This window comes from Seriola lalandi, unplaced genomic scaffold (genome assembly GCF_002814215.2).
Source record: "Seriola lalandi dorsalis isolate HSWRI2012SDOR001 ecotype SW California unplaced genomic scaffold, Sedor1 jcf7180002054370, whole genome shotgun sequence".
Lineage (NCBI taxonomy): Eukaryota > Metazoa > Chordata > Actinopteri > Carangiformes > Carangidae > Seriola > Seriola lalandi.
The window spans coordinates 795,800-810,044 of NW_019524923.1; the positions used below are offsets into that span (position 1 = coordinate 795,800).

General features: G+C 39.6%; 1 protein-coding gene across 6 annotated transcripts in view; it reads left to right on the plus strand.

Annotated features, from left to right (window-relative positions):
• The window catches only part of mapk10 (mitogen-activated protein kinase 10), a 34,122-nt gene extending 19,947 nt beyond the window's left edge, over positions 1–14,175 (plus strand). For 2 of the 6 annotated variants that reach the window (XM_023408673.2, XM_023408671.2), the window contains exons 9-14: positions 1,169–1,351; positions 4,582–4,706; positions 5,549–5,575; positions 6,687–6,750; positions 7,133–7,210; positions 9,505–14,175. In XM_023408673.2, coding sequence (XP_023264441.1) covers positions 1,169–1,351; positions 4,582–4,706; positions 5,549–5,575; positions 6,687–6,750; positions 7,133–7,210; positions 9,505–9,647 — 620 coding nt within the window. In that variant the 3' untranslated portion in view covers positions 9,648–14,175. Of the gene's footprint in view, positions 1–1,168; positions 1,352–4,581; positions 4,707–5,548; positions 5,576–6,686; positions 6,751–7,132; positions 7,241–9,499 lie in introns of all 6 variants that reach the window. The other 4 variants (XM_023408676.2, XM_023408675.2, XM_023408677.2 and 1 more) reach the window with 4 other exon arrangements.
• Positions 14,176–14,245: the final 70 nt, after the last annotated feature.

Below are 14,245 nucleotides of genomic sequence, written 5' to 3' on the forward strand. Positions count from 1 at the left end.
GATGCATGTCGCTCCAATTCAAGACATGAATAACACAGCCGAGAGTCATGGTTTTTTTCGGCAGTGACACTGCGGAAAAACACCTCGAGCTTTATGAGTGAATCCAGCAACTTGCTAAAGAGCCATGGTTAAGAGCCTTAGTGGATGATAAAAAAAAGCAAAAAAAAAACTGCCTCACTGAGCACTGGGTGGATGGCAGCCAATGTGCAATGGAGACAAAAAGGAGGTGGAAGTGTGTGGCGTTCCAGCAAGATGAAGTAATGGGGATCTCTGGTGACCCTGGCAGCTAACTACCTCAACTGGCACTCTGTGTGAGAACACGGGGAGGGGAGGGGCGTTGGTCGCAGTGTGTGTAGGGGTAAGAGAGGAAATATTTGTTGTCAACAGGGAGGGGAAATACAAGCTGACACACTCCACAAGCATATTTGCACACACAAACATAACCACATGCACATGCTGCTTGTTAAATTAAAAATTCATATATAATACTTGTCAGGAGGTTCAATAACAGCTCTGTGCTTTTATGACCCAATTCCTGCTTTTTGGAGGAGCTCAACAATGCTTAGGGAATGCACAGAATATAGCTGTTATTCCAAGTATTTAAAGCTGATTTTATAGCACATAATTAATTAACGCATAACTAGGGATCACTTTAAATCTACCGAGGTTCCAGAAAGCCAAAAAAAGAGTAATTCCCAGCAAACTGTTGGCAGGTTTTGAATAAAATAGCAGTAATAGAAAGGAGGGAGAGAGTAAATAGAATAACTTAAATACATAAAAAAAAGATGTATAAATGAAATTTACTATGAACAAACATAAACAGGTTTTTAGCTGTTTTGATGGAATGCATATTCTTATAACGACCGCTTTGGTTAATGTGGCAAATTTCAACCTTTTGTCATTTTACACAGATGTTCCTTTTGGGATTAACACAGCTGTTTTGAGATCAGAAATAATTTAAGTAACTTGGTGATTATGCTTATTTTTCTCTATTTTATTTGTTCTAGTCCAACTTTTTATGAGGAAATAAAAATAACCTTTTTTTTCTTGTCCTAATAATACAAATAGTATTGTGTGAGAGTAGCAGACTACCTCATAGACATGCAGGATGGCAGGATGCTGCATATTCCATGTGTGTGTTTCCCTTAATCCTGGCCCATCACATCAGACATCGACCAGTGGAACAAGGTGATTGAGCAGCTGGGCACGCCCTCGCCAGAGTTCATGAAGAAGCTTCAGCCCACAGTGAGGAACTATGTTGAGAACCGGCCAAAGTACGCGGGCCTCACCTTTCCCAAGCTCTTCCCTGACTGCCTTTTCCCTGCTGACTCTGAGCACAACAAACTCAAAGGTGAGATACTGTAGTGAAGCTGTAATTGTACTGTATTTTAGCCATTTCATCAGCTGACAGTGACCGTGTTTATGAGGTACTGTCCTGCATGTAACTGTACCATTTCTATGTGTCCTTCAATTTTATCGACTGATTATTTGAATTTAAAACCTTTGCAGATCTGTGTGGTATTGAAAGACACATACTCATGTCCCTGACGGCGATTCTGTGATGCAGAGCTCTGCAGTATTTCAAGGATCATCCCACAACACTAGAATAATCCACAATGTGCTGTCACTTAGGATTTCTTTTGATGCCAACAACTTGGTTTGCATTATGTCTCAGGGTACAAAAACCCTGAGACATAATGTGTAAAAAAGTTACAGTTTATCTTCCATGTAGGACATAATAACATTTACACACAAGATAATCATGAGATAAAGTGTTTTGGTGGAGCAACCCTTAAAGGAGCCATTTATAAGTTGCTGCATAGCCAGTTTTAGCATTAACAGCTGTTTACTTACCAGTCTAGAAGAAACGTTGTGAGTTCAGCGTCAAACTTCATTTACTTACTCACCAAGTGTTGTCTCCAGCGGTGGAAAGAAACATCAATGTTAACTCGTCTCTATCATGTCTTTTCTTCTACTAAAGTTAGCACGCTAACCAGCTAGCCCTGGCCCGTCTTGTCAACCTCCGATAGCGACTCACTGTAGCCTCCAATCAGCCCTGAAGACATAGTGCTGCTCTGAGGGCGTATTATAACCTCTTATCTTGTAAATGCAACAATGGCCGAAGCTCTTGTGACGTGTCGATCACCACCAGCTGCTCCTGGGAAGAAACCTCGTTTGGCGATAGAGAATATTTACAAATAGCCCTTTTAAAACAAGTTTATTAATACTTACACAAAACGTCACTGAGCATTGGGAGAGTGTAGGTAAATCCTTGATGCCATTTATAAATTGTAATAGAAATATGATGTCTGTACATTTAATGTTTTCAATAAACTATAGCCAGTCATGGAGCGGTCTTCGCATGCTTTGCTACGTAGCTCTTGCCACTTGAATAGTGAGAGAGTCACTGCTGGGTCGTGTTGCATTGTCACCTCACAGAGCTGCTAGCCTGGCTGTAGACTCTTAGTCTGCTTTATTTCAAATGTAGAAAATAAAACTTTTACCTCAAAAACTTTTACTTTACATCGTGCCTTTGGGCCGCCACATTAAACTGAAATATGTTCACTAAAATATATTTTATATATTCTGTGATTTGTGCCTTGGTGAATTCAATCTATTTCTCACGCAGCAGGCTAACCAAGACATCATTTCTTTCTTCTGTCTCAATTGAGAAGTGCAGTCTCTCCTTCCTAGTATTTTAAAAAGTGGAAATTCTCTTCAATGGAAAATAGCAAAATATGCTTTTTATGTCGCCCTGCTCTTACATCAAAGCCCCTGTCTGGTAAAATTCTCATGAATCACTTTTGTATTCTGGCAGCTCCCCGCTGAAGTGACAGTGTTAAAGGAAATGCACCCAGAGAGAGAGAGAGACTGGGAGAGTGTGAGACCGGGGTTGAAGTGCTGCTGTTTTGTATGTTTTGTTCTGTGACAGGTAGGAGCAGAGTCTGACATCCTTGGGGCTTTGGTTATTTTGAACTGTAGGAGAAAGAGGCACACAGCACTGTAGGATAGAGAAAAGGAAAGCGAGAGATGTAAAGAATAAGGAGAGGAGGAAGGAGAGTGGTAGCGGAGTCATTTTACAGATTCACCATCTTTTTCTTATTGATGTGTTGATGCTGGGGCAAAATGCAGAAGATGCGCCAGGCTCATCTGTCTTTCTCTGATCTCAATTCAGCTTCTTCAGTCCTTTGCTGCTGTAGAGCTATTTATAGTGAAGGTCAGCCTGTGTAGGAGAGGGATGGTGTGTGGTTCAAGGTTCTCCGTTTCAGATCAGTCCATGAGAGCCTCAGGGTATAGTGTCTGACCAACTGAGCCACGGGTGATGCTGATGGCATTTTGAGTTGTATGTTGTATGTTGGGAAAGCAAGTGCTTTAAAAAAAAAAAAAAAAGATACAGTGCATTCTACAGTCTGATGCCCTTATAAAACCACATGTAGAAATATACCAGTGGTAACAGGTAATTTTTCAGATTTTATTCATTACTCTACACTAAGCTGACAGAATCAGCCTGTAACAAATAGTACAAAGACCTAATTTTTGCATCAACAGAAATAAACAATAGGTGTTTGGGACAAACCAGAATCGTGTATTTCAGCAATGATGAAAGAAATTGATATCTGGATGGCTGATAAAGGAATATAGACTCATCAATATGAGGGCTAATAGGAGGATAATTGATTCATCTGCCATTTATTTTCTTTATAAATCATTTGGTCTATAAAATGTCAAACCATATTGAACTAGAAGGGAGAGCGCAGACCTCTGCCAACGCCAGTGTCAAACAACATACACTAGACTTCAGAGAAAATTAAATTTTTCATTATAAATGATTGAGATCTGCACCGAAATGTAATGGGTTCTTCCCGGGCCCACGCCCCTCCCTCCACGAAGTTGGGTGGAAAGCGGTCCAGTACTTCTTGCGTAATCCTGCTGACAAACAAAAAAACAACCAAACCAACAGACATGGGTGAAAACATAACCTCCTTGGTGGAGGTAAAAATGTCCATCACAGTTCCATAAAGGTAAATGTCTTGTTTTGTTTAGTTAGCAGTCTAAAACCTGAAAAAAATCAAACAAGACAAAAAGAAGCAGCAAATCCTCTCGAGTGGCAGGTTCTAAATAACATTTGGTATTTTTACTTGAAAAATGACTTAAAAGTAAAGTAGTTACTGATTACTTTCTTGTCGATCGACTAATCAATTAATCACTAGTGCAACTAGTCATTCCAGCTCTCTGCGTCTGCGCACGCATAAGGTACCAACATATAATCCAGAATAACAAATAGTCAAAAATAAAGTCATAATACTCTTTTCCAAAGCTCTCAGTCTGCGTATTCATCAGTCCACGCACGATTGAGTTGCTGTGAAGGTCTGATTTCCTTTGACAAGCTGCTGTTGTTTAGTATTCTCTTTAATCCCTGCCATTTCTATCTCTCTCCTCTCTTCCTCCCTCTCTGCTTTTATTATATTTCAAATCCCCCTCTGGCACATTAGTGGCACAGAGGAATATTTTCTTGCCTCATAAAATCAACCAGATGTTGTTTTTCTTTTTTCTTTTTTTTTTCTTTATTTCAAACCACAGCTAGCCAGGCCAGAGACCTGCTGTCTAAGATGTTGATCATTGACCCCGCTAAGCGGATATCGGTGGACGAGGCCTTACAGCACCCCTACATCAACGTGTGGTACGATCCAGCTGAGGTGGAGGCGGTGAGTAGGCCTTTGGCAGAGCTGTGTATTGATCACAATCCCAAGATGAGTCCTCTCCCTCTGTCTTTGATTGGTCAGCACTGTTTAGTGATTCTCACTTTGCATTTGCATTGTTGTACAGAAAATGATAATGATAACTCTCTTTATTTGGTTTAAATAAAAGCAATTATAGTGATTTTCAACTCAAATATCAGTTTTTAATGTTCCGTATCAGTGAAAATTGCTGAATCAGTGCATTTATGATTGTGTTTTAAATATTTGGTTCACATCTCATTTTCATTTTTCTCTCACTTATGATTTTATTCTTTATATTATACGAGTTCCATAGATGGAGCAAAATAAGCCAGAGTTTTTGCTGCTACATATAAAAGAGTGACTCAGTGCATTGTGCTGTTTTGTAATGTAAGAGTGGTGGTGTTTCTGGTTTATTTGGTGAAGTCTAATTTCTTCATCAGTGCCTCATTAGTATGAGGTGACAGTGAGATTGGGAAAAAGCCATCTGCAGCTCGATAAAATTCCACAGATGCCACTTCTACTTGCAGCAATACACTAATGAGTGCATGACCCGCTCATGAATTTCAGCTTTACTGTTTTGCTCTGTGAAATAGCCTGCCGGTTATTAGTAGTATTTCCCATACACCTCCATTGTAGTTATGAATCATTTTTGGAAGATTTTGTGACTGTGCACTTGTCCAAGTTGTCTAGTTGTTCATACTGGTGATGGTGTCAATGATGATTTTGTTGTTAGAGTTGATGTGGTATGTATAACATGGCTGTGAATGGCATTTCAACACATTTTCTGCTGTTTTCCCCTTCTCTAATGTCATCTCATGCTGATGAAGGCCAGAGATCTCATCCAGTTATCCATGGTAAATAACAACCGCCCTACATCAAAAAAAAAAAGGAAAAAAAAAACAAACTCTATGGATCTTTCGTTTACAAAGGCTAAAGAAAAGGACACACTTGGTTCAGCACTGTTAATTATAAACCATAATAAAAACATTCATTATATATTATACACTGCAGAGCTTAGGGAAATCTGTGCAAACCGTCATATCAAAAATGTCATCACTGGAACGAAGAAGCCTCAAAGGGGTGCAGCTATTGTTATGCATGTGTTCGTGCCAAAATTACAATGCTACATATGAATTATCTTTAAGATGTGTTAACTCCCGCACTACTAAATTCATTTGATAAATCCTTGTTTGAAGAAAACCTCCCTCTTCTGTCCTGCCGTCCCTCCAAGGTCAGATCAGCGGCTTTATGGGTGGTCCTGTCACCTACAGTGACAAAGAGAGGAGGATTTTATTGTCAGGGTCTTGGGGCAGGATCACTATGAATGAGTGATAAGAAGGGCTGACTGGATGCCAGGCAGCATATTTTGTGTCCTGTTAGATGGAATGACAATCTTCTGGGAGAAGGATATAGGCTAATTTAGCTAGACAGCTCACCAGATTTGTTCTTATCTCATGTATTTGTCAGCCGTTTAATCATGATTGTAAAGGTCTAAAACATTGTGATGTATTATGTGTGTTGAGGACAAACAATGTATTAACATTTAATATAATGTAAGCCAATCACCATTTTATGTGATTGAGGGAAAATAAAGTGTTAACTGTTTATTTTCCTTCATTTATATTTATTTTCATGTGCCCACTTTTTTACCTCTGCATGTTTTTACACACATATAGTACATGTTAAAGTGTCAAACTATGTTGCCAGTCAGATGTGTTTCTCATGTTAAAATATGTTTTCATCCGCATATTTTTATTAATTTGTCACCATGTTCATATGTCTAGATTTGATGCATCATTACATCATTAAAATGTTGTATCTGAGACGTTCTTGAGCGGATATTCTAACTGGAGCGTTCCAGTGATGTAAAATGAATCTGGTTGACTGGGCTGAGAGCTTAGCTGTTACTAAAATGGAGTGTGTGTTCTCTCTCTCTGTCTCTCTCTCACTCTCTCGCCCCTTCAGCCTCCGCCTCAGATCTACGACAAGCAGCTGGATGAAAGAGAACACTCCATTGATGAATGGAAAGGTGAGAATCGTTAATCCAAATAAAAAATGTAAAGAAATGGCTGCAAGTAAGTGAAAAAAAATCTGGAGCTGCTGTAAATGTACCTTAATGGATGTTTCTAGAATGTATGAGAAAAAAAAACAACAATTTTAATGTATTTATTTTTTATGGTATTGTCCTTTGATGCATATATTTTTCTCTGTTATCTTACATGTGTTATCATATAGTTTTCTTTATGCTGCATTAAAATTGTCCTTAAAACCAGCCATTACATCGTCAATGTAACTTATGTTGAAAGTTATGAGGGATAAAATATGTCTTATCTTCTTTTTCCTGTATATAGACTTCATGTATTTTTTAATATGTTTTAATGACTCTCTCTCCTGACTTTACTCCTTGGTAGAATTAATCTACAAAGAGGTGATGAACTTTGAGGAGAGAACGAAGAATGGCGTTGTGAAGGGACAACCTTCACCTTCAGGTACTCTCAGTGCATAACCCTAATCGCTCTGTAAGTGAATTTACTATAACCTTACTGGAGTTACCCCTTGTATTTAAAGCAACCCATTGTGCTGTTGACCATGTGTCTCTGTCTCTTGCATCTCAAATTGAATGTTGTTCCGTTCGGTGGTGTCATTGTATGCAAAGTGTATTTGTTAAAAGCCGTTGTCGGACAGCTAATCACTGTAAAAACTGCTAATGTTGCCTCTCAATGTGGAATATTTAATAGGAGATGGTGTGTGTATTTTTATGATTGTGTATGTGTATATGTTTAAACATGATGTGACTTAAGGTTTGGGTTCTTGGGATCCATCACAGGAAATTTCAGACATTTCATACTCTACCGACCTCCAAGCAAACCAGGTGCTGTTCTCATAGTTTGCCACAGAGAGGCAGTATGGAGTCATGTGAGTGGCAACACCTTGACCAGGCCACCCAGACTCTACTGTAATCAGAGACATGTGGAAAATAGCTTATTGCTGGGTCAAAGCAGCAGATATTCTCCATTAAGAAACAGACAACAGTTCCATTTTGAAGATTAGAAAAGCAAACTGAGCTGCAGAGAGAGCAGCATCTGCTGACCAGGAGAGGTAACTGCCAGATGTATAAGTGAGGCAGAAAGGGGTGTGCACATGGGCTTATGAGCCATATGACATCCAGCTGACCCAAAAACAACAAGCATTAATGTGTCAGATAATTTATTATTCCAACATGTTGTGTTGCATTTTGCATCTCTGCAAAGAAGCCCATGAGATGAATTTAATGCATATGGCAACAGCTGTTTTTCATCTCCTCTTCCTCACCGTGTCTGTATCACTCTGTCTCACACAAATTCACAAGCTCCATATTTCTTCTACTTCCCGTCCACTTGTAATTAAAGTGATGGGCTGGCCTGGTGTCTGATGCTGAGTGCAGCCGACGCAGTGCAGTGCAGGAGCTGCAGACGGCAGTGTTTTACTGCAGCAGGACAACAGAAGAGCTGAGAGCGCACACACATGATGCCTGAGTCAGAACCACACAGGTCCTGGAGCTCTCTGGGGTTACTACATCCATGTGCTGGGTGTTGGAGATTTAATGCCCTACTATTATTATTACGCACCACACGAATTATAATCCCACATCACAGAGTTTCTCCCAAGATTAGTTTTAATTAATTTAGGATTTAAAGCTGTAATTAATCCTCCATTTTTGCAATCTTTTTACAACTACCAGTGTGGTTTATGCTGAGGTCATTTTTCAAGATGTAGAATTATTCTCCCCTCCTGCATGCCGACCTTTAACAGATATTCCTGATGTATTTACTGTAAGTAAACCTACAAGTGCAGTGACTGCTGGAATTGATGCCAGCCATTAATCCTGATTTGTTCTCCGCTTTATTTTGGGTCAGCTGAAGTGCCCACCAGCCTCCATTAAGCAATTACCTCCCACAGAGAACAGACACACAAACAGCAGATTCATGAGTTGCCTCACTGTACTGCACATGCCCTCTGCACAAATTATGGGACTACTGGTACGCTTGGAAGTAGAAGTGGTTGTTCTAGCGATGTCTTCATGTTGGCAGCACCCTTATTTTCCACATCCTTTATCCTTTTTAATCAGGCTTTACTCTTTCAAATCCTGTGGCAGAAGCAGACTGCCTGTGTTTCTATTGATTTGTTCATAAAGTTATTGTGGAGAGCAGGAGGATTTAATGAAAGTGCTGACCAAGTGCTGGGAGGATGACTCGTGTGGTTCCTTTACACCTTCTGATCCCTCTGTATGAAAATGGAGATTAACAGCCTTGTGTGCTCGTCCACAGCTAGCAGGCTGAATTAATAGCTCTTAAATGAGATCTCAAAAAGTTTACTGCCGGCTGCTTCCACCTTTGACTTTGAAACAAGATCAATATAGGAAAATTGGATTGATTTTTTTTTTTTTAAAAAGGGTGAAAGCCTGAGCGAAATGAAGTTTGCTTTCCACTATGTCCGATCATAGCAGACAATTTTATGATGCATAAATCACAAATACTGTCATACCAAGACACACTTATGGATTTCTGAAACACTGCAGCCTTTGATGATCTTTCCTGTGGAACCCACTGGAGCCAAACTTTAATTACCTTTGTCTCATATAGACACACTGTGATTGTGGTGTCCCACAGCTGTTGTTAATGTCATTGATGTCTCTCACTATACCCTCTGTGTGCACTTGTTAAATGATCTCTTCTGGCTGTATTTCTTGAACGGGACTCCTTTACGTTGTAACCCCCTGCTGCTGTTGATTCCCTTAGCACAGGTGCAGCCGTGAACAGCAGCGAGAGCCTCCCTCCCTCCTCCTCTATCAACGACATCTCCTCCATGTCCACCGACCAGACCCTGGCCTCAGACACTGACAGCAGCCTGGAGACCTCTGCAGGACCCCTGGGGTGTTGCAGGTGACTAGCCGCCTGCCTGCGCAACCCCATGTTCTTCCGAAGGTGAAGAACGCGACCGAAATGACCAACTGCAAATACAAAAAAAAAGGAAAAAAAAGAAAAAAAAGAGTAAAGATCAAAATTAATATATTAAGAGCAAAAACATGAGTTATGGAAACACAGAATCTGAAATGATGAAATCTAAAGCCTGTGCATTGTCATTCAAAAACAGCAGTGGTATTTAAACTGAAGTAAATGAGCTGAGATATATGTTAATGATTCTCTAGTTGCTTTGCTTATATTACCCCAAATATCTTGTATATGGCATCCAAACAGAACGACCAAATGCTTAGACTTGCATCTCCTGCAAAGTGCATATTGGCTGGCTGCTGGTCTCCCAATTCCTTACAAATTACTTATGCTCCAATCACTGTGGCAAGGTGGGCTGCCATCTTTGCTCATTACTACTGTACAATACAAGCTTCATTCCGCCTCCTCCCCCCTCCTCCCCAGTCTTTATGTACTGACACTGCTGTATTTTAACCTCAAGGCTTTGCCTTAGACCCCCCACCCCCCAATCATCCCCACCAAACACAATCCCCCAATGTAAGGTTGCCTGATTTGCGTGTTTTTATGTGGTTCTTCTGCAGGGATGTGTAGTCTCTCTCACCCGAGCGGTGCTCCCTGCAACACTTGTAAATAATGTAATTCTGTACAGCTGAAGGGCACACAGAGCGGGACTGACGGCCAGTACACTGGGAGTTTTTTTTCTGACTAGCGCACCTTGCCACATCACCGCTTCCCACCTCAGTTGCCCCTGCCTATTGCTGTAGTCCTGCATGGTTAGATTTAAAACAATGCTAATCTCAACTGTATGCTAAAATGAGTCTGTATAGAGACTTTTGTTTATATATGATGTAAACTAACTCAACTCCAGACACGGAGGGGGTCTGGTCACAGGATAGGATGTGTGAGTGTGAGTGTGTGTGTGTATGTGTGTGTGTGTGTGTGTGTTTGTGAACCACAGGCAAGCCATTAAGACATTGGTAAATGTCAGGGCTGGGTTTGGGACTTAAAGGGTCATTACACTCAGAGATAAATTATTTTGATTGTGCTCAGACTTCATGTGATTACATGTAGTCTGATTTGTTTGTAATGTCCCTTTTATTTCCCCTGGCAGTGTATGATTGGTCCCTCCACTACTCCTCCACCACTCCTGCATGTCATTGTGTACCATTAACTCCTCATAGGCACAGGAGGTTGGTCTATTTCACTGTGGTGTAACCACAAGGAGACTATTCTTATTTATTTGACTCTGACACATTGAACACTTTCAGAAGGAGATACAAGTAAACAGTCTGTAGTTAAAGGGCGGTTGGTGAGTGTTAACCTCGTAGCGATGACTTGTTTTCTTCTGACGAAAATTCACGCACATCAGTTCACATCATGTGCTGTGTTTTTGTTATGAAAATGAATAAAAAGGGAACCGGACAGAGGCCACCTATCAGTTATGTTCTATTTCTTAGCTGGAAGAGTTATTTATTGATTTATTTATTTTCATAGATGGAACCTGAATATGGCAAGTGCCTTTTGGAATGAAGCATTGCAGGTGCAGAAATCTTATTTACTTTTGTGTTAATTTTTTTTTTTTCCTCTGCTTCTTCTTTTTCTGCCTTAAAACTACTTGTTTCCCCAAAACCACCAAATCCCTGGTGGAAACGAAGCGAAACACTCTGGCCAGATGTTAGCCAGTGTCTTGTTTTGTGGCTAAAGACAAATCTGTTGTTTTCTTTCACATGATAAAAAGGTTTTCTGCCCTTTTTACATTTGATTCAATTTTGCTTTTCATTTCTCCTGTGAAATCTCATCAGTCTTTATAAAACAGGGTGACTAGATTTCCTCAAAACTGGGACACTAACACAAACACTTAACAAGCATTGTTTGCACTGAACTTTGCAAAGGCTTGGCAGCTGTAGTGCACTCTTTGCCTCATTCACACTGTCAGGTTACAGCCTACTAAGTAACATCTAACTTTTGATTGTGAAAAACCATTGCTTTTTAATTTAAAAAAAAAAAAAAAAAAGAAGGTGTACAGTATGTTTGGCAGACTGGAATCAGGCGAGACAGTATTGCGCACCAGGAACATATTCCATCCAATATCTATCCCATAATATAATATTTTCACTATTCACAGCAAGACTTTGAGCTGCAATATGCAATGGTTGATTGCAATTAAGGTGTTGCTACAGCTTTAGATAAAATGCACTCTAACTGGAAACCAGGCAGTCGACCTGTCACTTGTTTATTTGTGTATACTGTGTTCATCATTAGTTTTACTGGAATAAAAGAAGACATTCTCATTATTTTGGTTTCCACTGCCATATTTCATGTTTCCATGCAGGTTTGTGGGTTTATGGACTGTTTAAGGAACCGCTGACAGAGTGCTGGGTTATGAAATCATATTTTACAAGCAGAGAAATAATTTTCACAGTAATGATCTCTGCTGGTGGATGGGAAACCTTCTGGGAACTGTGAGCTGTGAACAACACAAATAGATCACTCTCTATTGTATGCATAGTTTGCATCAAAGACTGGATGACCTGTTTTGTAGTGTTTTGTCACTCGACACTATAACTGACAATATACAGAAATCAAAGGCACACTCAAGGATTCTTGCACTGTCTCTTAATGAAACAACATCTGTGTGTCAAAACACCATTTACAATAATCTCTATGAATATCACCATATTTCCTCCTTACGGAAATTGCATGGCTCATATGTTCACCGGTTAAGAATAAAGGTTCTCAGTGGTGACGTTTGTTAAAACAGATGTGCTTACATCACTGTTCATCTTACTGTGTCTCTGTATGGGCAGCTGCAGCACAGCGGCTCTCTTCTCGCATGTCTCAAAATCCCTCCGAAAAACTCATGTACATAACTTCAAAACAGCTACTTTGTTAACACTCATTCTGCCTGTGGCTTGTGTACAGTGAACCACACACAGACTTACAGTACCTTCACGGAGCGAAGAGGGTAACTTGAGGGCGGCGTCTCCAGAATAAGCTATGGCTAGCTTGGCTTTCTGTTCAGGGTCTGGCCAGGGCAATCTTTCAAAACAGGGTGCAACTTTAAATTCTTTTTTTTCTTTCTTTCTTTCTTTTGTTTTTGTTTTTTGTCTTTTGAAAATGTTAAGATGAATTTCTCACAAAGGGGTCTAATGTTTGAATCGGCTCCTATTCTCCACAAATACCCACAATACTGTTGCAGTTTTTCTACAGGGCATTTTTAACCATCCCAGCTACTACACTCTTCTTTTTAGTATCTTTTACATGTTCTGGACACTGAGTACAAAAACTGAAACAATTAATGTATTTTTTTTTTCTTTTTCTGAATGTGAACTTTGGATCTTTTTTATAAGATATCCCTCCAGACAATTCTGTTATAATAAAAAGGTGCTTTTGGTCCTGTTTGAAAGTAGAGACGACTCTAACACAGAAGCAGCTGGGTTGTCAGCACTGAATGTAGAAATGAATGGTTTCACAATTACACACGACATTGCTGCTCTGCTCATCAGTGTGTGTGTGTGTGTGTGTGAGTGTGTATGTGAGTGTGTGATTAAATTAACCAGCATTCAACTCAAACTGTCTGTAAGGTTTAATTAGAAGACGTGATCTGGCATCTGGGCAAATAATTCTACGGTACATTATTTCAGTACAAGATCATGGATTTTGTGTGACTGAGTTTGAAGAATGTCGATCAGTACAGTCATGTGTTTGAAAGTAGTTCACGTGTGTATTTATGTTTTCGGTCACATTAACTTAGAATTTAGAAATGTGTCAACTACCAATCCTGTTCCTAATTTTTGTCACAAGCGACTAAACGTGGTCAATGTGGATTCAGGATTAGCCACATTCACGTCTGTTAGCCATTTATCTGTAACATGAAGATGACTGACTTGTCATTCAGCCACAACATTATTGCCAATGTGAAAGTTAGGATTATATCTTGTACTCAGTTGTGCCAACATTAAAATCTTTGGGCTCGGTACTTGTGATCCCCAGCTTACTGAATCTCACCTCTTCCTTTCAAGTCATATTGTAAATAACAACAATCCAACAATGCAATAAACACTATTGCACTCAGACAGGGAGGCAAGCGACTGCAAAGGTCAGGTGATGCGAGTCTTTAAATGTGGAACTCTACAATGATGAAACCCTGTATAGCTCATCTGAATCAGGTGATGTTGTTCTTCAATTCTTTTATGATTCCTTCTCTCTTGTTTCTTTTACTCCGTGCTGTTTTAATGAATCATTCTTTTTGACATTGTCAGGTTGAAAAAAATAAAAATAAAATAAACAAATAAATTGTATCTGTTTCACGCCGATCTTAAAGCTTCAGGCTATAGCGTTTCAAATAAAGTGAAAACAAATGCAAAAGAAAAAGAAAAAAAAATTACTGGAAGCTGTTACTGTAAACACAACATTTTAAAGGAACTGTGTATGTAAAAATAGTATATGTATGTGATTGAAAATAAACAAAACCTTTGATCTTGGATAACGGAGTAGCTTTTTCTTTTACCTGGGGTGTGTGATTTATACTGTAAAAGGAGATTTAATCCCACA